Source organism: Pelobates fuscus, chromosome 5 (genome assembly GCF_036172605.1).
Source record: "Pelobates fuscus isolate aPelFus1 chromosome 5, aPelFus1.pri, whole genome shotgun sequence".
Taxonomy (NCBI): Eukaryota; Metazoa; Chordata; class Amphibia; order Anura; family Pelobatidae; genus Pelobates; species Pelobates fuscus.
The window spans coordinates 27,322,843-27,348,405 of record NC_086321.1 but is presented as its reverse complement, the minus strand read 5'-3'; the positions used below and the strand labels follow the sequence as shown (position 1 = coordinate 27,348,405).

General features: G+C 42.8%; 1 protein-coding gene across 1 annotated transcript in view; it reads right to left on the bottom strand.

The window, feature by feature from the left end:
* The window catches only part of ERAP1 (endoplasmic reticulum aminopeptidase 1), a 71,086-nt gene that overhangs the window by 13,339 nt on the left and 32,184 nt on the right, over positions 1-25,563 (bottom strand). The window contains exons 6-16 of the mRNA XM_063453680.1: positions 12,544-12,664; positions 11,610-11,764; positions 10,183-10,296; positions 9,383-9,514; positions 7,990-8,121; positions 5,699-5,773; positions 4,944-5,101; positions 2,584-2,663; positions 2,101-2,284; positions 530-686; positions 252-436 (exon numbers count right to left, since the gene is read on the bottom strand). Of these exons, the coding sequence (XP_063309750.1) occupies positions 252-436; positions 530-686; positions 2,101-2,284; positions 2,584-2,663; positions 4,944-5,101; positions 5,699-5,773; positions 7,990-8,121; positions 9,383-9,514; positions 10,183-10,296; positions 11,610-11,764; positions 12,544-12,664 (1,493 nt within the window). The remainder of the gene's footprint in view (positions 1-251; positions 437-529; positions 687-2,100; positions 2,285-2,583; positions 2,664-4,943; positions 5,102-5,698; positions 5,774-7,989; positions 8,122-9,382; positions 9,515-10,182; positions 10,297-11,609; positions 11,765-12,543; positions 12,665-25,563) is intronic.

Sequence of the window (25,563 nt, the reverse complement as noted above, 5' to 3'; positions counted from 1 at the left end):
AGACACAATATACACATCTTGCTTCATAATAAGTGAACTGTTGTAGTGACACTACTTTCTCAGTGCAATGGACAATGTATGTTACAGTATTTATATTATCCTATAAGAATGAGTCATTCAGCTCAATATCCGATTGAAGAATGTGTCGACAAGCTAATGCTTTGTAAATCATTTGGTTCCCTGAGAAAAAGAAATATTAATAACCACTGCCTTCGATACACGTTAAAGGTGACTTTTGAAATGACACAGACCTGTATGTTCCATTAGACTCCCGCCATTCTCTGAAAAGGATTTCTGCTTTCTGTACACAAGGCTGGTAGCCGCGGACACAGGCTAGGACGAGCAGCGAACTGCGCAGCATTCTCTCCGTTACTGTGCCATCGTCTGTCCACGTCTGCACGTCAATCAGGTTGCGAAACAGATTCAAAATGTAAGCCTGTGAGTGGCAGATACAGCGTGTATTAGACGAATGGCCAACAGAAACACTTGACATGGTTTTAACTATTACAAAGTATTCAAATGGCCTCACCTTCATTTTCATCTCAATGTCCTTCATGTCCCTCTTCTCCATGAGTTTGTATATTGGGACCAGCTTGTCCATGCCTTGAGACACTGGCATAATCTTGTCTTCGTTTTTCAAGTACTGAGTCATACTCAGAGCTTTATCAATGGGCAGTTTCCCGATGCTGGCAACAACACGAAAGAAATAACGATCATAAACATGGACATTCTAGGTGTTGTGTGCATCACTCGGATTGTCAAGGAACATTAGTCTTAAAGGGGAGCTGTTACTTTGCTGGAAGACACATCATTAGAGGAAAACAATCACCTATAAATTGTATTAGCCATTATCCATATGATACTGGCTAATTCTATTAAATGTATATTAAATGATTTACAATAAAACCACAATCCTGTTTAGTCCCGGCAGGACAGTTAGGGCATGCATTGCATTCGGCTCTCTATGCTCTGACAGAAACATAGAGCAGAATTATAGCTATTACTGATGGAGGCGCCCAGTTCCAGGGCAGAGAAAAATACAACAGTGTGGGTTTCTACTTTTAATTCAATTTTTCATACCTCGCTATGGACAGATTAGTTAAACGTTGTGGATAAGAATATCTAAATACTAATCCTTGGAAGTGTCCATAGAGACAACTAAACAGGCAAAATCTCTCTCTCTCTCTCAGATATTATCTCCCATATACATGTTATCTATCCTTTATGGTTAAATATCGTGTGCTACTAGATGGGACCTTATATTGAAGCATGAAATTAACCTCATGATATTTTTCATAATATAAGACGCATTCATAAATTTACATGAAAAAAATAAAAATAAAACCACTAGTTGAATGTCTTTAGTGTCCCTTGCGCCCCCCTATTGGCTTTTCTTATCTCCTGTTATAGGCTGGTGCTCCCAGTGAGCGGCTTTCAGTCAGACCAGGTATAGTATAATGAAGATCCTCTATCATGGTCCGTGAGGCCACACTACACAGAATGACTGGCGGGAGGTGGAGCTCTGTGCTCTACTCTCCCTCCAATCACTTGGATGTTCTGCCCCTCCTCCTCCGACCCACCCATCCAATATAAGATGCAGTTTTTTTAACCCAAAGTTTTAGGTAGAAAACTCTGTCCTATATTCCAAAGAAAATATATGCAGCTAAATTATTAAAAAGGTCCAAGAACTGAGTTGGATAATGTCCTTCTAATGGGGTATTTTGGCTGTCATTATCAATCGTCCGTGTGGAGGGCAACTTTATGTGACTGGGTCTCACTCAGTGACATTTGTAAGAAAACCTTGACTAATAGCATATATTAAAGTATTCATTTATCATCTAATAAAACAGTTAAAACCGTCTCTCATCTTGCTCTCAGATCATTTATGGTACTATTCCAATCAACTAACTATGCAAACCACAATCATTCCACAAAACAAGCCATTGTACGGGAACCTGACCAGATCTATCATACTTACTTATACCCCCTAGCCGAGCTCCAATCTGGCCTGGTTATTGATGATGTATTGATTATTTTGCAGGTGTGTTGTGGAAAACAATTGACTGTATTATAGAACACGGAATCCACAGTCATCCCTACCTTACAAGCTGGAAGGCGTTGCTGATGAGGCTAGCCCGGTCGTTGCTGCTAATAACAGTGTGATTGTCTTTTAAGAGTTTGATCAGAGAATTCCATCCTTCACCTTCATAGTGGACTATGTAGTAGCCAGACATTCCCACATTAAACTTTATCCAATCCACTTCTTCTGAGAGGGCCAACACATCTACATTTCATACGAAAGGAAAATATGTTTTCGTTCTTTAGCAATGCATGTCCATACTGCTCACAGATTTTAATGCTGCTAAATTTAAAAAGCCTTCAAACATCATAACACCTGTGTAGCTCGGAAATTTGACCAAATAACTTGATCCATTAATAAAACCTTAGGCGCAGGTTACTCTATAGCTAGCGGTAAAATAGGGCTCAAGAAGAATTCAAGAGGACTATAGGAATGGGCCGTTCATCTGTGATTTACGGACCTTGTTAGCTGTGTGCATATAAAGACAGGTGGAGAAGACCTACCTTTCTTAGCTGTAAGCAGGAATCTTTGCACTGTGTTAGACTTGCTAGTGATGTATGTCAGAGGGATATGCCACAGCAAACTAAAACAAAAGGAACAACATGTTAAATAAATATATTTTCATTGCATACATATATACATATGAATGTATATAAATGTATGTTAAAGACTAATTATCTAAGGTGGTTATTTAAAATTAATTCCTGCAGTTAAATCATCAATGATCCATAATTTGAGTGTGTGTGTGTGTGTGTGACTGCCTGCCTGTAACTGTGTGTGTGAGAGAGACTGCCTGCCTGTAATTGTGTGTGTGTGACTGTCTGCCTGTGACTCTGTGTGTGATTGTCTACCTGTGACTCTGTGTGTGAGTGTATGCCTGTGACTCTGTGTGTGAGTGTATGCCTGTGACTCTGTGTGTGATTGTCTACCTGTGACTCTGTGTGTGAGCGTATGCCTGTGACTGTCTGTGTGTGACAGTGTGCCTCTAAGTGTGTGTGTGTGTGACTGTCTGCCTGTGATTAGGAGATGGTGTGTGTGTGTGTGTGTGTGACTGTCTGTTTGTAAATGTATGTGTGACTGTGTGCGAGTGACTCTATGCCTGGGACTGGACTGTTGCTAATATTGTTGTATTGTTGTATAAAAACATTAATTCTATGGGGGCTGAGCAGGGGCTTTTGAGAGAGAGGCTGTTTTTTGGGGGGATGGGGGTGCAGGAGTTTTATGGAAAGAGGGTGCAGGGATTTGTTTAAGGGGGGCTGAGCAAGGGATTTGTGGAAGGGGGTTGTTGTCAAACACAGGATCAACCCCGGCTGCCAAATGCTCTGGGTACGCCCATGCTCATGGGATTAAAGATTTAGGTTTAAACAGCACTACTTGCGTAGAGGGGTTTAGCTTATCTTGTGGCATCTGTATGAATCAGATCTTGTTCTCTGTAGTGCGTTGTTTTGAGATTAGAAAAGTAAGCATTACAGATTCTTTTTAACAGCCTGAGTATTCACAATCCAGAACTTTAGTTAACAGCCAGACTTTACCTTACCCCTTATACTTATACAGTTTCAATGCATGAGTCACTTAACAGCACCACCTCCTGGCCGCTATGCTAACTTTAACAAACAGCCCTGTGATACAACCTCTCATTATTGTAACTCAATGTATTTTATCATTTTTAAACACTCCAGGCACCCAGACCACTTCTGCCCATTGTATTGGTCTGGGTGCCAACTCCCACTACCCTTAACCCTGCAAGTGTAATTATTGCAGTTTTTTTTAAACTGCAATAATTACCTTGCAGGGTTAAGTCCTCCCCTAGTGGCTGTCTATTAGACAGCCACTAGAGGACACTTCCTGCTCTATAGCACAGGTTTTCTGTGCTAGAGCGTCGCTGGACGTCCTCACTCTGTGTGAGGACCTCCAGCGCCGCTCTATTCCCATAGGGAAGCATTGACATTCATTTTCAATGCTTTCCTATGGGGTGCACTAATGTGCATGCGCGGCACTGCCGCGCATGCGCATTAGGTCTCCTCGGCCGGCCGGCGAGATCAGTCTCGCCCACCGGCCGACGTAAGCAGAAGGAGGAGCGGCGGGGGAGGAGGAAGCAGCGACGTGGGACCTGTCGCTGCCTCTGGTAAGTCACTGAAGGGGTTTTCACAGCCCCAATCCCCTTCATGCTTCCCGGTTACCTACTAAATCGTAAAACCAGACGCTACCACAGTCCATGCTGATAAAATATACCAAGGCAAATGTGAAATGTAGTATGGGCAGGTACCAAATGTTATGTATACTCACTGCATGATAGACCATGTCAAACTGTTACTGTGTATTACCAAGCAATACTGTATGTACCTAACAATATCAGCTGGATGAATTGTATGATGCTATCCTGTTTACTGCAATAAAAAACTATATATGAAAAAAAAAAAAAAATTAAAAAAAATGATGCGAGTGCTATGGGGAGGGCCGCACATGTGCATTGATGTCCTTCTACCAGGTGACGTCAGAAGGGGCGGGGGGCTGGAATCGGGTAAGTACAGTAAGAGTTTTTTTTTTTAACCCTTACACTACAGTGAGTAGTTGTTACAACCAGCTCAGTCTTGTTCTCCACTCACATTCTAAGAGCATTCTACAGCAGCTCTTAGAATGTTGGTGAAGAACAAGTCTAGCAGCTTAAACCCCCCCATAACTCTCCTAAAAAATGAGTTTTCAGTCAAAATAAAATTTGAAGATTGGCCCGTATGGCCCCAATCTCAGATTAATTAAAATATAAATGAATAGTTTGCCAGCATGTAGAAGATCTATTGCTACAGTAAGTGTATTTACTCCATTCTTTCAATGTATTACATGACATGTGACTTTGTAACTGTACCGCGCGGATTCTGCATCCTTGGTGCCTTTGAGATAATGTTCTTGCTGAAGTTCAACATATTTTCCCTTTAGTGTAACAGTAACCAACGGGAAGCCTTTCTGTAGCGTCCAAGTGTTCATAATTGATTTAACATCCATGATTTCTCCTTGAGACCAGTGCTGGGAACAAAACCATACCTTATATTATAATTTAAAGGCAGCATTAACAAAGCTAGTAGGGATTATTGCCGCGCATGCACATTAGGTCTCCCCTGCCGGCTGACGTCAGTGGGGAGGATTGGAGGCGGAGCCAGTGCCAAGGGACACCGGTGCTGGAATCAGGTGACAGAAGGGGTTTTAACCTTTTTTGCACAACTGGGGGAAGGGGGAGGGCTTGATATAGGGGGGCACCTTTGTTTTCCTGGCACTATAGTTTCCCTTTAATTTTTACTTTGAATTCTCACTTTAGTGAATAAATCTATGAGTGTATTGCCAGTGAACATTACCAAAGGATTCTCTAGAGTATTGGGGACAAGCCAGTAATGCCGGGGGACTACGGGACTTAATGTGACTACAAGGGAAGATTTGAAATGACCGACAAAATATTGTACTTTGTTAAAGGATTTGAATTTTTTTGATTCAATGTGAGAATCAATTTTATGGAAAACAAACAGATTTCTAGGACAAAGGATGAACTAGTTTTATATCTTTTAAAGTAAATTGTAAGTTTAAATGGTTGTCATTATTAGAATATAATGAAATACTCGTATAACTTACAGACGCTTGACGGTTCTTCTTGCAGTATCCACTGATCTCCTTTTGGCCATTAGCTTTCTCCTCCGAAGGACAAATCTATAAAAAATAGAATATGATCGAGCAGGGTCCTCTTCAACCTATTGTTCCTGTAAGTTTATTTGTAATTGTCCTATTTATAGTTAAATCCCCCTCTCATAATATTGTAAAGCGCTACGGAATCTGTTGGCGCTATATAAATGGCAATAATAAATAATAATAAATAATATAACCCCATAGGGTGTAGACACCATAACAGTGAATTATGGTGAATTGTAAACCACATTGCAAACGTCAGACTAAAATAGTCAAACTTTGGCTATAGCTCAGATGGAAGAGTTTTTTTTTTGTTTGTAATCAACTTTGTTGCCTTAATTATGGTTTTAATTAATTAATTTGCTTTTACATTCACTACAATTCGATGTTTATTAAATAAAACCCCATAGGTAGTATTCTGAAAAACTGGCAGAACTTTGGCAAACTTCTCAAGACTAAAATACGTTTTCCCACTTTCCTACCGTGTGTATCACAGAGCTCCAAAACAATAAAACTCACAGTAATGTGCAGTATGTATCACAGAGCTCCACAACAATAAAACTCACAGTAATGTGCAGTATGTATCACAGAGCTCCACAACAATAAAACTCACAGTAATGTGCAGTATGTATGAGTGTATCACAGAGCTCCAAAACAATAAAACTCACAGTAATGTGCAGTATGTATGCGTGTATCACAGAGCTCCAAAACAATAAAACTCACAGTAATGTGCAGTATGTATCACAGAGCTCCACAACAATAAAACTCACAGTAATGTGCAGTATGTATCACAGAGCTCCACAACAATAAAACTCACAGTAATGTGCAGTATGTAGGAGTGTATCACAGAGCTCCAAAACTATAAAACTCACAGTAATGTGCAGTATGTATGAGTGTATCACAGAGCTCCACAACAATAAAACTCACAGTAATGTGCAGTATGTATGAGTGTATCACAGAGCTCCACAACAATAAAACTCACAGTAATGTGCAGTATGTATGAGTGTATCACAGAGCTCCACAACAATAAAACTCACAGTAATGTGCAGTATGTATGAGTGTATCACAGAGCTCCACAACAATAAAACTCACAGTAATGTGCAGTATGTATGAGTGTATCACAGAGCTCCACAACAATAAAACTCACAGTAATGTGCAGTATGTATGAGTGTATCACAGAGCTCCAAAACAATAAAACTCACAGTAATGTGCAGTATGTATGAGTGTATCACAGAGCTCCACAACAATAAAACTCACAGTAATGTGCAGTATGTATGAGTGTATTACAGAGCTCCACAACAATAAAACTCACAGTGATGTGCAGTATGTATGAGTGTATCACAGAGCTCCACAACAATAAAACACAGTGATGTGCAGTATGTATGAGTGTATCACAGAGCTCCACAACAATAAAACTCAGTGATGTGCAGTATGTATGAGTGTATCACAGAGCTCCACAACAATAAAACTCAGTGATGTGCAGTATGTATGAGTGTATCACAGAGCTCCACAACAATAAAACTCAGTGATGTGCAGTATGTATGAGTGTATCACAGAGCTCCACAACAATAAAACTCACAGTAATGTGCAGTATGTATGAGTGTATCACAGAGCTCCACAACAATAAAACTCACAGTAATGTGCAGTATGTATGAGTGTATCACAGAGCTCCAAAACAATAAAACTCACAGTAATGTGCAGTATGTATGAGTGTATCACAGAGCTCCACAACAATAAAACTCACAGTAATGTGCAGTATGTATGAGTGTATTACAGAGCTCCACAACAATAAAACTCACAGTGATGTGCAGTATGTATGAGTGTATCACAGAGCTCCACAACAATAAAACACAGTGATGTGCAGTATGTATGAGTGTAACACAGAGCTCCACAACAATAAAACTCAGTGATGTGCAGTATGTATGAGTGTATCACAGAGCTCCACAACAATAAAACTCAGTGATGTGCAGTATGTATGAGTGTATCACAGAGCTCCACAACAATAAAACTCACAGTGATGTATGGTGTTTTAACAAAATGTAATTGCTATTTAGCGACAATTAATAAGCTTCTGTGTCCATAATCATAAAGGTTTTCAGTGATGTCTTGACCCTAATCACAGACCCCACCCCAATTCGCACCAAACGCGGACCATGCAAGCATCATTCTCAACAATTTAAAATGATGGGAGGCATGCAATCCTATGAAATGGTCATTAACACTGTATTGATCTTACTTACATCTGTCATACTGTCCCATAGGTCTTCGTTTTTAGCACTGCGGTAGCTATACCGACGTAAATAATGTACAATACCAGCTTCAAAACTTTCTGCACCCATATATTCTCTTAGCATATTCAGGATACACGCACCCTAAAAAAAAACGTAAACTATTTAGATCCCTATACTAGGCAAGTTAGAAAAATGGCAGTCACAGGTAACTTCTAACATAATAAAACAATATTCACAAGTTTTCACACTGATAGTGATATATATGTATTTTCATTTTAAACTTAAAATGTGCCATTGCTTAGAAATCACATTGTTCATAACAAATTGAGCAATATTTTCTTTAGGAGATTATGTAAGCAGTGAGTTTTGCTATTTGATAAAGTAATTTTAAAATGATCGATAATGATGATTAAAAGAGTTTAGTTGAAGCGTGTTGATTCATCTAGCGAGAATTTTTATTCAGTTTTTTTTGTTAGTGGCTTCTTTTAGATAAAAAAAAGTATGTTTAATACTCCTTTCTTTAATTACACAGTAATACCAGCCACCTCCCCACTCCCCCCCAAAAAACTAATTGGTGTAATCTGCTTGTGTCATTATTAAAAGCGACACACATGTAAAATGGGCAAAATGTGACATTAATTTTCCCTACACTGTGCAACCTTATAATATATATTCGCTGGTTACATCAGCTGTAATGTGCCTTGGACTAGACACCTAACAATATATATCTGCCTATCTCAAATCCTTATAGGTTGTGAGCTTGTTTGAGCATGCCTTTTTCACCTCACAGTATCCCCTTTCAATAATTGTTACGCGCTTTGGAATATGTTGGCGCTTTATAAATACTAAATCATAATCGATTCTATACAACTCCACAGCTATAGATATATAGATCCACATGATAACACACACAAATTCACAAGGAACATATGAGAAGGAAGGAAAAAAAAACAGACACAAAAAGCTTCACAAATGAATGAGATCCTTCAAACTACATTGAAATACAGGCATTCTTCCCTTTACGACTTACCTGTTTAACGACGGACTTATGACCAGCTCTCTAGCCGGGGTTCAAGGGATTCCCCAAGTTAGAGAGCTGGTCTATGTTTGTGGAATGTTCCCTGAACATAGATTAGAGGGACTCCCTGCTCTGGTGTGCTTGTCTATGTTTGGGGAAATTTCCCCGAACATAGACCTGCACTTTGTGCGCATGCTCTGTAGCGCATCTTCACTTTCCGACCGAGTCGTAAGAATGGAATCCGGTTGGTAAGTGAGGAGTATCTGTACACAATTATAACAGTTTGTAAATTAATTCAGCTGTATAAATTAATACAGCTGTGGACTTCAGTTTCTATACAATCTCACACATAAAAATGGACAAGATGTAAAAACATTGCAGTACCTTATCATAGGAGACTTCATCAAACATTTCTTGTATCTGTTCTGGGGTTTCGACTAGTGCAGAGACAGCGTGAGATGAGTTTAGGGAATCTACATCCATGGCATGGAAATATTTGTCCAACAACAGATCTTCCTGAAGAACAAAAGAAATATTTAGCACGGTCATGTATGACCATGTCTCACGTAAACTTAATTTAGAAACATACAGCTCACTCAACTGGACAAACACTCAAAGATCCTAGACTTTGGTGAGCACAGCTCCGCTCCTGTAACCTCTGCTGTCTATAAGATGTGCACTAGCCAAGCGGAACTATGCAACCTAATGTGAAATGGCCCAGAGAACCCCAACTGGGCCAGCGATAGCCAATATACATTCAACAGCCACAGATAAAAAAATTACTTATCTGGAAACAGACATAAAAAAACGAAAACATATTTCTGAAATCTGCCAGAAATGTACTTTGTATACCCCGTATCGACCACAAAAATGTTATCAGCATTTTATTTTATTTTTGTGTAATTTTTTTATTTATTTATGCCATAGTCACAGGTTTACAGTGAACTAGCCATGGAATGAATAGATAAATATAAATGTTGTTTTTACATTTCTAAGCGCAGAACTCGAAAATATAAGGTACAGTACAGTTACTAGTCAATAGTATAAAAAACATGGCAGGCATTGGATGTATTGTGTGTAGCATGTAGGGCTCAGTGTGGAAGGGGACGTTTAGGAAATTAAGGCACATTAAAAAATGTACAAGTTGTGTTGGGGAGGGAGAAACAAAATACAATTGAACTCACGACTTGCAGTTCTGGATACGTGATGGCAACGGCTATATACTCCATGAATTTTGCAAATCCTTCATTCAGCCAGAGATCGTTCCACCACTCCATTGTTACCAAGTTCCCAAACCACTAGAAATTTGGAAAGTCACAGATAGACATTAGAACACATTCAATTGGTGAGTGAAGTTTAACTCTTTGACTGCTGGGGATGTATGATTTATGGCATATATGATCATCTATTACAACAGACTGATTTAGACTAATAGGCGTACGGACAGGGTAGGAATTGATGATGATGCACCGTCCAGTTCCGGATAGTTGTTCTTTGTTTCATTACAAGACTTATAGTTGTGTTTAAAGAAGAAATATGTATCTACTTGATGCAGGATAGCAACTGGCACTCCATTCCACAAAATAATAAAATCAGTATTCTCAGCCATCCACTGTCCGTCATGCGGACGTGTAAATTCTAAAATATATTTATATTAATTCTAATAATAATAATTAATAATGTGGCCAGGGAGAGGGCTGCTCCCAAACTCTTTGACAAGGAACTGGAACCAAGAGGGTTCACTGGGCTGCAATGGTTTTAGAAGCACTTATAGCTGTATGAAGTGAATGACCAGCCCTCTGTCCGAGGGAGAGACACCAATCTTTCTCTACAACACTAATGGTAGTAAAGGAATACGATTCCAGGACCTTCTGTAGACAAATCAAATATATTCAGGCAAACGCTGAATAATATGGAGGAAACACACAAACTGTCAGATCCAACATTGATACATTTACTTCAATACTAAAATGCTTGGGTTTCGGCTTCCCAGATCTGCCATACCATATTTCCTTTCTGTAATACCAGTGCATGCCTTATCCTGTTACTGTAATACCAGTGCATGCCTTATCCTGTTACTGTAATACCAGTGCATGCCTTATCCTGTTACTGTAATACCCGTGTAATACCAGTGCATGCCTTATCCTGTTACTGTAATACCCGTGTAATACCAGTGCATGCCTTAATTTGGTACTGTAATACCTGTGTAATGCCGGTACATGCCTTATTTTGTTACTCTAATACCTGTGCTATACCGGTGCATGCCTTATTTTGTTACTGTAATACCTGTGCTATACCGGTGCATGCCTTATTTTGTTACTCTAATACCTGTGTTATACCGGTGCATGCCTTATTTTGTTACTGTAATACCTGTGCATGACTTATTTTGTTACTGTAATACCTGTGTAATACCGGTACATGCCTTATCCTGTTACTGTAATACCTGTGCATGACTTATTTTGTTACTGTAATATCAAAAACAAAAAAACAAAAAAATTCACAATACTGCTATAGGGAAACAAAATCAATGTACATACTATGTCATTTTTCAAGGTTATATCATGGAAACATTTCTGTGTGTTTATTAGTTGGCTTTATCTCTGGCACCAACCTGATGGGCAAGTTCATGAGCGATCACCATGGTTATCCACAGTTTTTGGGAGGCTGTTGATATCTTTGGGTCATAAAGTAATGAAGATTCCCGGTAGGTTGTCAGCCCCCAGTTTTCCATGGCACCGGACTGAAAATCAGGAATGGCAGCTAAATCTTTAAAATAAAAGTAATCAATAATGTCAAAGCTGTTTTTTTTTTTTTAAACACAAATTTGCAAAGAGGAAGGATTAATTTGCTTTAAAAAAATATGAATAATAAAAGTAATGTGTGAGACAGGCCAGGATATTACTGTGATGCTGTGTTTGTCACTACTGATGCTGCAGGCAGGCAGGCAATCACAAAAAAATGTCACTACCCAGGGGTAGCGCATGTACGTAGCTGTTAAACCACTCTTACACGGGCTGGTTGCCCTAAGTTGAGTTAGCATGAAGCTTCTAATGATGAGCTCACTCCTTGCTTATTGGAGCATCGAAGAATATACCTGGCCCAGCAACACCAGATTCTAATGCAGGACTGCCAAGAAAACCTAGAACTGCTTGGGTATATCTCTAATGTTATAGCACGAATTATAAAAACAATATATACAGGTTGTCAGTCAGCACTGTAAAAGGCAAAGGGGTGGGAGGGTAAAGTAGCTTTCTGTAACCTATATTACACAACTGAGGTTTAGTTACTCTCACTATACATATGTCAGGGGGCTGTGGGCAATTGGGGTTCATGTCAAAATAGTTTGACTTAAGTTTTCCATAGAAAAGAAAAACAAAGAGCAACACGTAGTGTTTCTCCACAGTAAAGAAAAACATAACGCAGCACATTTTACTGCCCATATAACCTGTATTTCAGCTCTAATTGCTTAAACAATTACGTTTTATTTCAGCAAATGTGTTTTTTCATGCGATTTGATGTTTTTCTGTCTCAGTTTTAAAAATTACCTTGCTTTGGTAACGGGTATGGAATGTCAAAATAGTCTTCATAAAAGTCCAAGAGCTTCACTGCAGCCTCTAGAGCGTAAGCACCCTGCTCGATCTTTTCTGGGACGGCATACACAGAGATCTAGCACATGGGTGTGAGAAATATTTAGAATGTTGAAGCCCTTAATACGTTACATTCATTTTATTGTGAAGCGCTGCGGACTAAGCTGGAGCTATATAAATACCAATAATAATAATAATAATAATATTTTTTTATTTTTTTTTACAATCTTTATTTTGTGTTTTTATAAGCAAAGAGTGAATAATAAAATGAGTTACAGTGTTAACAAGCATCAAGCAGTTTAGAATAACAAGATACAAATTATGGGACAAGTTCAGGTATGCACTTCCGCAAGTTGGTACAGGTGCGTAAGACAATTATCAGTACTGTCTATCTTGCAGGGGTAACAATTAACATCAGTATATCCAGAAAATACAGAAAAGGTCGCAAAGTGTATGACCCAGATCTACTGAGGTGTACCTGGTCAGATCCAAATAACCCTTGTATTGAGTCACCACCACCTATGCCTGGGCATACTTGGGGGTACTGTTCGGGCAGTCGCTTAGGTCGTGCCCATGTGGGCCAAAGAGTATGTAGTTAAGGAAGGGCAGTCGTGATGAATTGAATTGGGGGGAGCGGAGACAAGGGAAGTGGGTGAACGGGGAACGGAAGAGAAGTAGAAGGGTGGGAGAAGAAGGGGGGGGAGAGAAGAGGAAAGTAAGAGAGGAAGGGAGAGAGAGTAAATAAAAAAAAGGGGGGGGCGGGGGTGCCAGATGGGGCGGCAGTGAGGGATTCCATTTCGGAAATCTCCTCTACCCTATTTATCCACTGCTGGAGAGTAGGCGACCCCAGGCTTCGCCACAGGGTTGGGATCAGGGATTTAGCTGCTGTGAGTAGGTGTTTGGTTAGTGATATCTTGAAGGCCTTTAGGGGCACTGTGGTGTGGTGTAAGAGCATAGGGAGCGGTTGGAATGGGATGTTTGATTCAGTGATTTCCCTGATTTTGGTGTTTAGCATGGTTCAATACGGGGCGATGTCAGGGCAGGACCACCAAATATGGAGCATTGTGCCCGTGTGGGACCTGCAGCGCCAGCATTCCTCAGGGGTTATTGGGTTCATTCGGTGGAGTACGTCAGGCGTCCTGTACCAGTTGGTCAGCACTTTATAGCTCATATCCTGGTACTTAGAGCTTATGGAGCATTTATTGGTCAGAATATATATCTTGTCCCATTCCTGGTTAGTGAGTGTCTCCCGTCTCCCACTCCCATCTCATCGTGAATCTTGGGGTCTGTGGATCACCTCCTTGGAGGAGCATACTGTATTGTGTGGAGATCCCCCTGAGGATATGTGTTCGCGAGGTGCATAGGGTTTCGAACTGGGTAAAGGTTATGTATAGCCTACCACTCAGGGAAGTGTAGTACCCTTTGACCTGGTGGTACCAGAACTGTTGTAGCCCTGTCGGGTGACCCGCAGAGTTACTACTCTGCGAGTGTTTTGAGAGTGTCCGCGGTACCCCATTGGCGTAGGTACGTCCAGTCCGAAATAGGGAAGCCCCGTAGGCCTTTTGGCCTCAGGCCCTCCGCGAGGTTGGGGTTATTTGAGATGGGGGTCAGTGGTCTAGGGTCTGTGGTCAGCTGGTGGGAGTATCGTAGGGAGCACCACACTCATAGGGATGTACAATGAGAGTCCTTTGCGTGGGGGATTAGGAAGTCTGTGGATGCGTAATGAGGAGATTACACGGTGTGCAAGGCACAGGGGCCCAGCTCACATAAGAACAGCATAGTAACCTTCCTAACATGTGCAGGTGTGCGGGGGCAACAGCTATGAGTTCAGGCAAATGCAGTGCCGGGGGGGTCCTAAGTTCAGGGTACAGACCAGGGCCCGGGAGACCAGGACCCAGGGGGAGCGCTCACCTCTGGTGGTAGGCCTTGTTGGTACTGGGATTAGGTGGGTCCCTACTCTTCTGGGCCTCCTCTGTGTTGTGGAGGGCCAGGCCATCCTCCACTGGCGGTTATCGGCAGGGTCCCAGACCTCGGAGCTTGCTGTGGGAGCGGGCCGTCGAGTATCCAATTCAAGACTGCCACCGCGGGTAGCTTCATTGCGCGCAGGAAATGGGGGGGGGGTCGTTGGGCCAGCGTACTGCAAGCCAGGTACGGGCCTGAAGGCATGTACGGGCCTTTTGTCCTGTAGCAGGCGTGTGAGGGGACTGAGAGCTCTCCGCGTCTCCAGGGTCAAGGAGGAGAGGTCCTGGAACAGGGATACCTGTGCATCCATGAATTGAATGGAGGCCTGTGATCGGGCCACTCTCATTATGGCTTCCTTGAGCTGGAAGGACAACAGGCAGCATACAACATCCCTTGGAAGGCCGGCTCTCCTAGGGGCTCGGAGGGCCCTATGGGCACACTCTATGCTCTAAGTCGCCAAGGATCTGCGTGAACAGTCATAAAAAGATTTCTTGCAGGAGCTCGCCGTCGGTCTCGGGAAGGCCCTGGATGCGGATGTTGTTCCACTGACCCCTATTGTCTAGGTCCTCCACCTGTCGCCGTAGCTCGAGGAGCACAGAGCCTTGTCTGGAGATTGCCAAATCTGTGACCTGGTAGTGTTGCAGAGCGCGTTCGCCTTCAGCTTCCAGCTCCTCCACGCGGGTTTTCGAGAGATTTGTGAGGTCCCTGCGCACTTTGGTAATTTCTTCGCGGATCGCCGCTCTCAGCTACGTAAACCATAGCCATTTTTCTCACTACGGGTAAGCATGTTCCTGGAGATGAAGGTAAGTTTTTTTTCCCCTTTTGCAAAGTGAAAACTGCCTTGAGTTAGGGCTTTGTGAGCTGGGGCCCACGAGCGACTACAGTCTGCGTCCGTCTCCCTCCATGGGCAAGCCAAACCCCTGAATAATAATGTTATTATTTCATTATCATAACATACTTCTTAAGTGTCCCTATGTAGGAGGGACAGTCCCTATTTTGAACCCAAATCTTTCTGTCCCTCTTGTCTATCCAAGTCTATCTAGAAGCTTTATATATCCACAGCACTAATACCCTCATTAATGTCTCTTTAAAGCCTGTGTAAATATGATGCATTGTTATTGATCTAAATTACATTTTAGTTGTATAAATTGTTATAAGTAAGTAACCTAACATTTTTAAGAACAATCTTTCCCTGGCCACACCGCCTCAAGCATTGAGTGGCATGCTCACAATAAAAGGGACAAACGTATAAAATATAATAATATGGACTTGTCACATAATATCAATGTATGGTTTTGTTAGTTTGTTTTGGGTTTGTTTTTATTTTTTTATAAAGATGTCTGAACTCCTTTTGCTAATTTGTCTCAGTTCTATGCCTTTGGTGGAATCTTTTGGGTGTGAGTTAGGTTATAAGCCTTTTATACTTCTAAAGTAGCTAATTACCACTAACACTAATCTGCAGTAATATTTTAATATACTATCATTAAGACTTTGAGCAGAATATCTCAAACTCTGCTTTACACAAGCCACGTGCGTCGAACAAGGATGCACACGTTCCTTAAACACTGCATCTGCCATGCCTTGGTTTAAAGGTGCCGGAACATATATAAACCAAACCTTACTTCTGTTTTGGGCATATGCAAATATTACAAGTTTTTAGAATGAAAAGTGCACTTGCTGAAGTGCTCTATGGGTGAGGAGTAGCCTAGTTTAACCCCAGTTTATAAAAGTGCTGGTTTCTATGAGAAATCAGCAATTTTAGAAATTTGCTGTCACTCAAACAGCCAGGGAGATTTGCAGACTCCTTCTACTTGAGCGTGCCTGCCTCCCCACTCACCAGCTCCAGACCTCAGACCAGACGTGTGTGTGTGGTCACAAACCCGCATGCGCACACATATCTGTGTGCACCAATTCTCAATAAGAAGCCTCTGATTAGTTAGTTTCCTGTTAAGAGACTGCAAGCCTTTTCTGGGGAAAAAAAAGAAGACTGCTTGCTAAGGCTGCAGTTAATAAGACTGAGAGGGGGTGTGTGGTCTGACTGTCAATGAGACTAGATGTGTCTTACTAGAGCTCCGAGCAAACGCGCCTAAAAAGCTAACAAAAGAGACCTTTTTCTCCAGCAATATCCCCCACGGAGATCTCCAACATGGAGAAGAGACTCCCCAAGAAACAGCCGAGGAGGGGTACCGAATCCGGGGGAACCATTGGCACATAGAGAGGGCGCACAGAGCCCTGAGAAGCCAAAGAAACAACGTTAATACCCCGAGAGACGTCATAATCCGCTTCCTTCACTATAGAACTAAGGAGGCACTTATGAAAAAGAGCCGCGAGGGGCCCATATGGTACGCAGGGGGGGTGATATCCCTCTACCATGATCTGGCGCCCTCCACACTGCAATGAAGAAGGGACTGGCGACCCATAACAGAAGCCCTGAGAGGAGCCGGCATCAAATATGCGTGGGGTTTTCCCTTCAAGTTGATGGTGTTCCGTGGAGACAAGGCGCACATCCTCTCCCCGAGAGGGGACCCTCACCGACTACTTTGTGGCCTTGGAGTACAACCGCCACCCGATCTTCCCAACGTAGCGATGTATCCGGAGGGCCTTCCCCAGCTGCAGACGGAGTGGCGTGGGCAGGGACCGAGAGGACACTGATAACCAAGGATGGTATTGTATTACTAGGCCGCAGACTGCCCTTCCCACCCTGGGGACCCGAGCCCGAGGGAATTTTGGGTGTGTGTTTATTTTTTGGGGAGGGGGGAGAACGGGAGGGGACCCCTATTCCAGGCCCGGGTCCTAGCCTCTAAGCAACCCACTTATTGATTTCTCGTTTTCCCTGTAATTTTTGTGCATTGGGGACTGCTTACCATGAAGGCCCGGAGAGATGCCTCCCACTCTTTACACGAGGGTAGCAGAGGGGACCTAGTCCTACGCCTCATCCATGCGGGGATCTAGCCAAGACGCAGTGGTACAGCCGGGGCAGCGACCAGACGGATTGGGAGGGGGACGGGGCGATATTGCTCATACAATCCCTGACTGGCCCGCCTTGACAGGGCGCTGACTCTCAGTCACGCACACCTGGACCACGAAGCTTATGGTTCGATCCTCCAGGAGGGACTCCAGGTTTAACTTGATATTGTGGTTCAGTTTGTTTTCTTTTCCCTTTCCTTCGTTCCGTATAGCGGCTCCCCCCTGGGGTGCGTCCCTCTCGTTAGCCACGACCTTTACTGGCCCCCACCCTATCTCCACTTGGTAAATTACTACGGAGTTAATATGGCGGCAAGGTGGCACGGGACCCTCGCATCCCCACGAGGGAGAAGAGTTTTGCAAAAACAGTTAGGGGGACAATGAAAAAAAAATACAAATAATAATAATAAACAACAAAAGGAAAAACAAAAATAATAATAATACAATAACGATTGTAATGGGATAAACAATAAGTAAAATGCGAAAAAAGAAAAAGGGCAAGGAGGGGGTAACGAACATAAAAAAAAAAAAAAAAAAGGGAAAAAACAAACAAAAAAAACCCTATTATTGTATGTTGTTACGGGAGGGGGGTAAAAATAGGTAGCATACTGCAGTGGAAGGGGAGGAAACCTAAAACTTGTCGAAATTTTAAGATTTGTACAAAATTTAGATGATGCTCCATTCTACCCCCCATACGATAAGAAAGGTAATCGAGTCACACAAAGAACATACAATGAAAATACACACAAAATTGAACGATAGAGGGGGAAAAGGGGGAGGGAGGAAGAAAGGGGATAACATACAGTAAATAACACAAACTGAAAGAAAACGAAAAAATATTCTAAAAAAAATCAACAACAAACACAGAATAGACCGAATCCAAGTTGGGAAACCTACACTGCTACTTACTTCCACATTCTCACCATAAAATCCACAATGCCCCAGGTCCCAAGACCGTATGTTATCTACCCACCTACCCGTCCTTGAGATGGTGTATTCTTGATTCTTAAAGGAGCTTTGGGCAACCCTTAGATGGGTTGGTTGGATGCAAAGGGAGACCCCTGAGAGGAGAGGCAATTGTTCACTTACATTAGTCATAACCGATACACTGCTTGGCTAGACTGGAAACCTTGCACACACGTAGTATGCAGGGGTTCCCATTAGGGTGGGCAACACACTTGGGCCTATGGTCCCAGCGGCACGAATGTCAGCCGCCTCCACACGGAGAAGGCGAGATGCTCCCAATATGTCCTACGCAGGGTCTTCTTCTCTTCCATTAGATCAGTTACACGGATTATGTTGCCTATATGTGTACCATGTTGGTCTATGTTTATTGAATCTGTTATGTTTACTCTTTTCTGTATTGCTAACTGAGAGTCTTGATTTGACAGAGCTTAAGCCGCGCACAAGTTCACTAGTATTAACCGCATGACAATGTACACGATTGGGACCCTAGCTTGCCGTAGTCGCATCTGACCCGCCCCTGCCAGACGAGGGCTGAGGTTTCCATAGATATGGAGGTAGTGACAGTATAGTGGTCCCGGTAGGGGGGAGGGGTCTGGACTGCCCTCACTCCTCAGTGTCCCCCGATCTTCTCCAACTACTATATGCCTCAGGCCGGATCTCTCCAAGTAATAAACCTGCGCCCACTGCCCCTGTAGGGACAAAGGAGGTACGTTAGAGTATTGAGACGTAGGGAAGACATAGCACCAGGAGGCGGGGATGGAGTGGGACGGTGAGGGCAGGAAGGATAACCCCATAGCTTAGATTAGATTCAGCCAAAGGCTGCCATAAATGGCCCGATTGGTGGGCGGGGATTGATCGGGGGGAGGGACCGGGATCCCCACCGATATTCAGGGCGTATGAGGGGTAAGAATTTTAAATATCAGCACCCAGGTATTCATGCGACTATCACCGCAGAGGGTGGAAATGTAAACGGCGATTAAATAGGGCTAAGTGACCGGTCGCGGTGAAGCCAAGAAGTCAAAATAGGATAGGACGCGTGCGTAGGAGACGGAGCTTTAGGGATCCTCAGTTTCCTCCACACGTTGATAGTGGCGGGGACGCGGGCCCACGCTATCCACTACCTTCTGGCGATTAGTGAGTCCAGAATTACCTTCGCATCGGACACAGTCCAGATGCCATTGTTACTTTTCTCTTATCTCTTTTCCCTATCTTCCTCTATTTCTTCCTGTCCTGTATCCTTACTCTCGGGGGTGGAGGGGGTGGCGTGCGGGGTGTTGGTACCGTGGGAGTGCCCTAGCACACAGTTGGGGCTCACCAAGCATCTACAGAGACAAAGCAGCTTAGTTGAGATGAACACACTTCATGATGGAGATCAAGATCACCACATTGAACGTAAAGGGCCTAAACGCCCCCAAGAAGCGACGCCTCTTGTTTAAGGAATTAAAGAGGATGAACTCGGAAATAGCTTACTTACAAGAGACCCACCAGCTAAACAGGCTAACTTTGGATTGCGAGACCACACGTATACTGGCTCATTCGAAGCTAGATCACATCGTAAACGGAATGGAGTGGCCATCGTTATTAAACGTACTTGCCCCTTCCAGATGACAACCCAGGACGCCGACCCGGAGGGACGATACATCTTTGTATCGGGCACTTTGCATTCACACTGCATTCATTTGATAAATATTTACGCCCCAAATCAACCAGACGCTGGTTTCTGGGATTTGATACGGGAAAAGGTTGCAGCGCTGCCGCATGGCATGATCCTCATGGGAGGGGATTTTAATGCAGCCCCGTGTCCGGCGATAGACAGAAGCTCGAGAGACGGAGGCCCGAGATCACAGGGGAGGGGAGGTCAAGACCGCATGCTGAAAGAATTTATGGCAGGTTCAGGGTTGGTAGACGTATGGCGGGCACAGCACCCAGTAGATCGAGATTAAACGTTTTACTCGGCCCCCCACGGGACCTACTCCAGGATTGACTTGTTCCTGGTCAACGCAACAGGTATGTCCAGGATTGTGGGATCGGAGGTTGGCAATATTTCCTGGTCAGACCACGCGGACGTTTCTATCGTACTGGGTAACTTATGTGTGGCGAGTCCTTGGACCTGGAGACTAAACGCATCATTGTTAACTTAATCAAATTGGCCACAAGGAAGAAGAAAATGAAGCACCATCAGCTTGAAATCCTACTGAGACAACTGAGGAATCTTGAGCAGAAACACCAATCCGCCCCAGACGATGAGACATACGAGTTGCTGGGAGCAGTCAGAAGGAACATACATACCCTTCTGTTGGACGACACGGCCAGGTCCATGACGTGGTTGAAACGCACGTTTTTTGACAAGGCCAACAAAATGGACACGCTCCTGGCTAGGACGCTACGGCCTAGGCAAAACCGGTCCCGTGAGGAATTTCCGTGAGGGTCAAGAGGAGGACGACATCTTACATTATTTGGAAGGCTTAGGTCTGACCAAACTGACAGGAGAGGCAGTGAATAATCTAGCGGCGGAAATCAGTGAAGACGAGGTCGACAGAGCTATATCGAGCCTGAAGGGTAACAAAGCACCGGGACCGGATGGATTCGACGTACTATAAGACCTTCAGAGAAGAGCTTGCGCCCCAACTGATGACGCTATTCAATCACTTGAGGCAAGGGGAACACCTGGGCCCTGAGATGGCACTGGCCACGATAGTTTTACTGCCCAAACCTGAGAAGGACCCGCTTCATCCTGAAAACTACAGGCCCATATCGTTGATTAACCACGACTTGAAGATCTTCTGAATTCACTTATTCACGCGGATCAAGTCGGATTCATACCAGGTAGGCAATTATTTGAAAACACCAGACGGAATGTCGACCTCATCTGGAAACAAGTGACCACTGGAACACCTTCTCTAGTGCTCTCCATCGACGCAGAGAAGACTTTTGATAGGGTTAGGTGGCAATTCTTGTTCTCGGTATTGAAACATCTCGGCTTCCCGGAAGAATACATGCGAGTCACCAGAGCAATGTACCACGACGTACGGGCACAGATACAGATAACAGGGGCCCCACTGAAACCATTTCCAGACAGGGGTGCCCTCTCTCTCCCCTCCTCTTCGTGCTGGCTTTAGAACCCTTACTACAGGCAATACGTAGGCATCCAAGCATTAGAGGGGTTAGAGTAGGTGATATGGAATTCACAGTTTCCGCCTATGCCGACGACATCCTCCTGACCGTCACGAACCTGATTGAGTCGATGTCGGTGTTACAGGAAGTAATACGAGAGTACGGGGAACTTTCCGGATACAAAGCAAATATCCAGAAATCCAGTGCTATGTCAATCGGATTAACGGCGGCCGATGCGGCCCTGATAAGGGAAAAGTATCAAATTCGGATGGAACCGAAATCCTTAAAATATTTGGGCGTCCATCTAACGGCAGACCCGGGACGATTATACTCTGATAACTATGACCCCATGCTACGGGCGCTGATAGGTGATCTGGAGAAGTGGACGGATAAACCTATCTCTTGGATAGGGAGAATTAACTCTGTAAAAATGAACATCCTCCCCCGTATCCTATTTTTATTTCAGGCTCTACCTGTCCGAGTCACAAAATCTCAACTGGTACCGTTACAAAGGGCGATAGGTGATTTTGTTTGGCAAAATAAGAGACATAGAATAGCCAGACAAGTCCTGTATAGGAGAAAAGATAGAGGGGGTTTGGGACTACCGAACCTGTATTACTACTACCTAGCGGCCCAACTAACTTAGGTGGCCATGTGGCACTCCCCAATGGGGGAACGAAGGTGGGTGGAAATAGAATCCATGATGGTTGGACTCGACGTCCCCCAGTTCACGTTATGGGTCCCAAAGGACCATAGACCTATGATAAGAGTGACATGCCCGGCCATTCTCAATTCACTTCGATTATGGGATGCTAACAGCGTCAAATATGGGCTTACTTCCTCCCCCTCCCCTATGGCTCCGATAATCAGAAACAAAGAGTTTCCACCTGGAATGGCCCCTAGAAACTTCCGAAACATAGAAAAAACTGGGCTGCAACGAATCCACCAACTTTATAAAAACGGGAAATCATACAATTCGAAGAACTTCAACAAGGTAACCATTTGACCCCTGCAGATTTTTTTCGATATGTTCAGATTCATGACTTTGCTAGGAGACCCCACATTAAAGCAGCAGCCCAGGGAAAGCTGTCTTTTTTACGAGAGATTATGTATGGAGGGAACCGCCCCCAAGGGCATGATCACGCTTCTATATGCCCACTTTAGCACTGAAACTAAAGAATGGGGTAGATTGAAATACATCGATAGATGGGAGGTGGACCTGGGGGAGGAACTAGAAGGAATTGAGTGGCATGAGATTTGGGAAGCGACCAAGAACGTTTCCATATGTGTCACGTTACAGGAGCAGGCATGGAAAACCATGCTCAGGTGGTATTCTACTCCAGTGACATTACACAAAATGCGTAAGGTAGACACGGAGGATTGTTGGAGGGGATGCGGATTACGAGGCACGTACATCCACATGTGGTGGGAATGCCCGAAAATACACGGCTTTTGGAAATCGGTAGAGGACCTATTAAAACAGACGTTCGGCAAACCTTTGGTCATGGACCCATGGATCTACCTGCTCAACAGATCTATCGAGGGATGGACAAAAAGGGAACAGAAACTAGTGCACGTTATAACCTTAAGCACGCGCAGAGCAATAGCAACGGCATGGCTCTCGCCTGAGGGACCGGAGATTCGAGGGGTCATATCCAGGATTAAAGCAGGATACGGGAAGGCAGAGTCATGGACGACCTGACTGCGAGATTAAAGGGGACGACCGTATCTTTTCAAAGGACTTGGGAACCATGGGACAATAGTTTGGTGGGCTCCAGTGGTGACTGAAGGGATCTGTAAGAGGAAAAATTGGGGACCAACACTGCAGGGACCCAGCGGTGACCGGGACTCTGACGGCCTCGTATGTTGAGTTAGGGCTCCTCATTAAGCTGCATAGCCTGGAATAAACATAAAATTCTCGATGGGAGGCAAGGCATAAGGGAATTACAGAGAGGCTTGTTCGTGTGGGCTTATGTCAACTATGTTTTTGTCCAAGAAAGTTCTTTTCATTGTTGGCTTCTGCGCAAGCCTGAAAGTTGTGAAGTACTTGCTGTACCTATATTGTGGAAAATAAAGAATTAAATAAAAAAATAAAAAATAAGACTGAGAGGTTGACTTGTTCACGAGGGTAATGTTATTTTATTTTAATGATATTTTGAGCATTTACTTTAACCTTAGAAACTCTGCTATAAATTATTATAATGTATTATTACGTTTTTATATGTCTATATTTATATTGTATTCTCAATGATTTATATATTTTAAATAGAGGTACTCTTACTAACCATATAGTATTGTAGCTAAGATATCTAAGACTAAGAGGCACAGAGTACAATGCTCTGTCTTAGACTAGTTGCATTCGTTCACATTTTGGCAGGTCGTCCTGAATTAAGTAACGAACGCTCCATGTGAGTGTATGAAATGACACAGACATTGGCGCAATATGTTTAATCGATCAATTTCTGACAATAATGACATTATTATAATATTAGCTAAGTGGAGCGCTATTCAACTTTAAGATATGCACACCACATGTGCCAAAAATCATATATATATATATATTATTTATCTGTGTTTTTTGTACACTTAGAGTGTATATCTAAAAGCTAAAAGTTAATTTATTATGTAGGTTGAGATTCCACACAAAGTGTGAAGCCGCTTGGGTAAAAAATTAATATTCACATACTGAAAGCTATATTCACTATAGCACTGGTACACAATGGCATGTTTTGAATTGTTTGACCAGAACTATATTAATTGAAAGGGGAGGGGAAATAATTATATAATTTGCAATACATTGATGGGCTCATTTTTCATGCACTTTTAAAATAATTTTCCTATATCATTGCACGGACAATATTTGGATGAGCCAAATCAGCAAAATGCTGTTAGACCAAGTATTGTTTTTTTTTTTTTTACTTCGGTCGAAATATTTCAGCTGAAATGTTGTTTTGCATACAGCACTGTTCAATAGGCAGAGAATACCAACCATAACAGGGTTAACTCGTCGCCATTATTGATGGCTACAATGCACACAGACAATGAATGCCACCTGGGAGGATTATCAGTACCAGTGTTGCTTTATGTGCCATTTATTCATTCCAAAAAGTGCATTTTATGGTAATTTGATATTTATTTCCATGGGATAATATCTTTATTTAATTTTCTAATCTAAGAAAATGACAAAATCTTTTGCCTCGGGCAAAATCTCTTGAAGAAAAAAAAAAAGCATCTCTCTAATAAAATTCCATATTTGGTCTTCTTTGGAGGCCTTTGATATAAGCCCACACTTCAGAGAATGTTCAGTGCTGGGTTATCTCCAGGAGGCCAGTTCATACAGCAGCTACGTTGGAGAATTGATTTGCAAAATAAAGTGAGGGAAGCCAATTATCATTAAACATTCTAAACCAGCGATTGCAAATCTATGGCACAGGAGCCCTCACCGGCTTAGGTGTCTCTAAAGTGTCATCATTAATCAAGGAGACCTAGTTAAACCGGTCGTATCTAGCGAACAGAACTTTTTGATCCTCCCGTGGAGGAAACGTGTCCGAGTAAGATGGCCTCTGTGAAGCAATGTATTGGACCAAAATAAAGAATTCACTTTTATTAGATGTTAAATAAATATCTGTTGAACACACTGTTAGATGAACAGGGCTTTCCTCCACGCATCACTAAAACACGACACGTACTGGATAATTTATTAGAAACCAGGATGTTACATTAAAGAGCATATATCACTTTTTTTAATATGTTTACTTATCCCTATATCAAAGAAACATGTATTTGTGAGGTGTGCAAATTATAATTAAATGTCTTTATCCTCCAACTGGGTGCCTCCGTCTTAGCTCCCTGTTAATCATGGTTATTAACTTTGTCCTTTGCACATGGCAGTCAGTGAAGAGAAAACATACAGAGAAAAGGAGAAATTAAACAATGTTTATCCTTTTCATTTGTAATACGTACTTTGGCCTC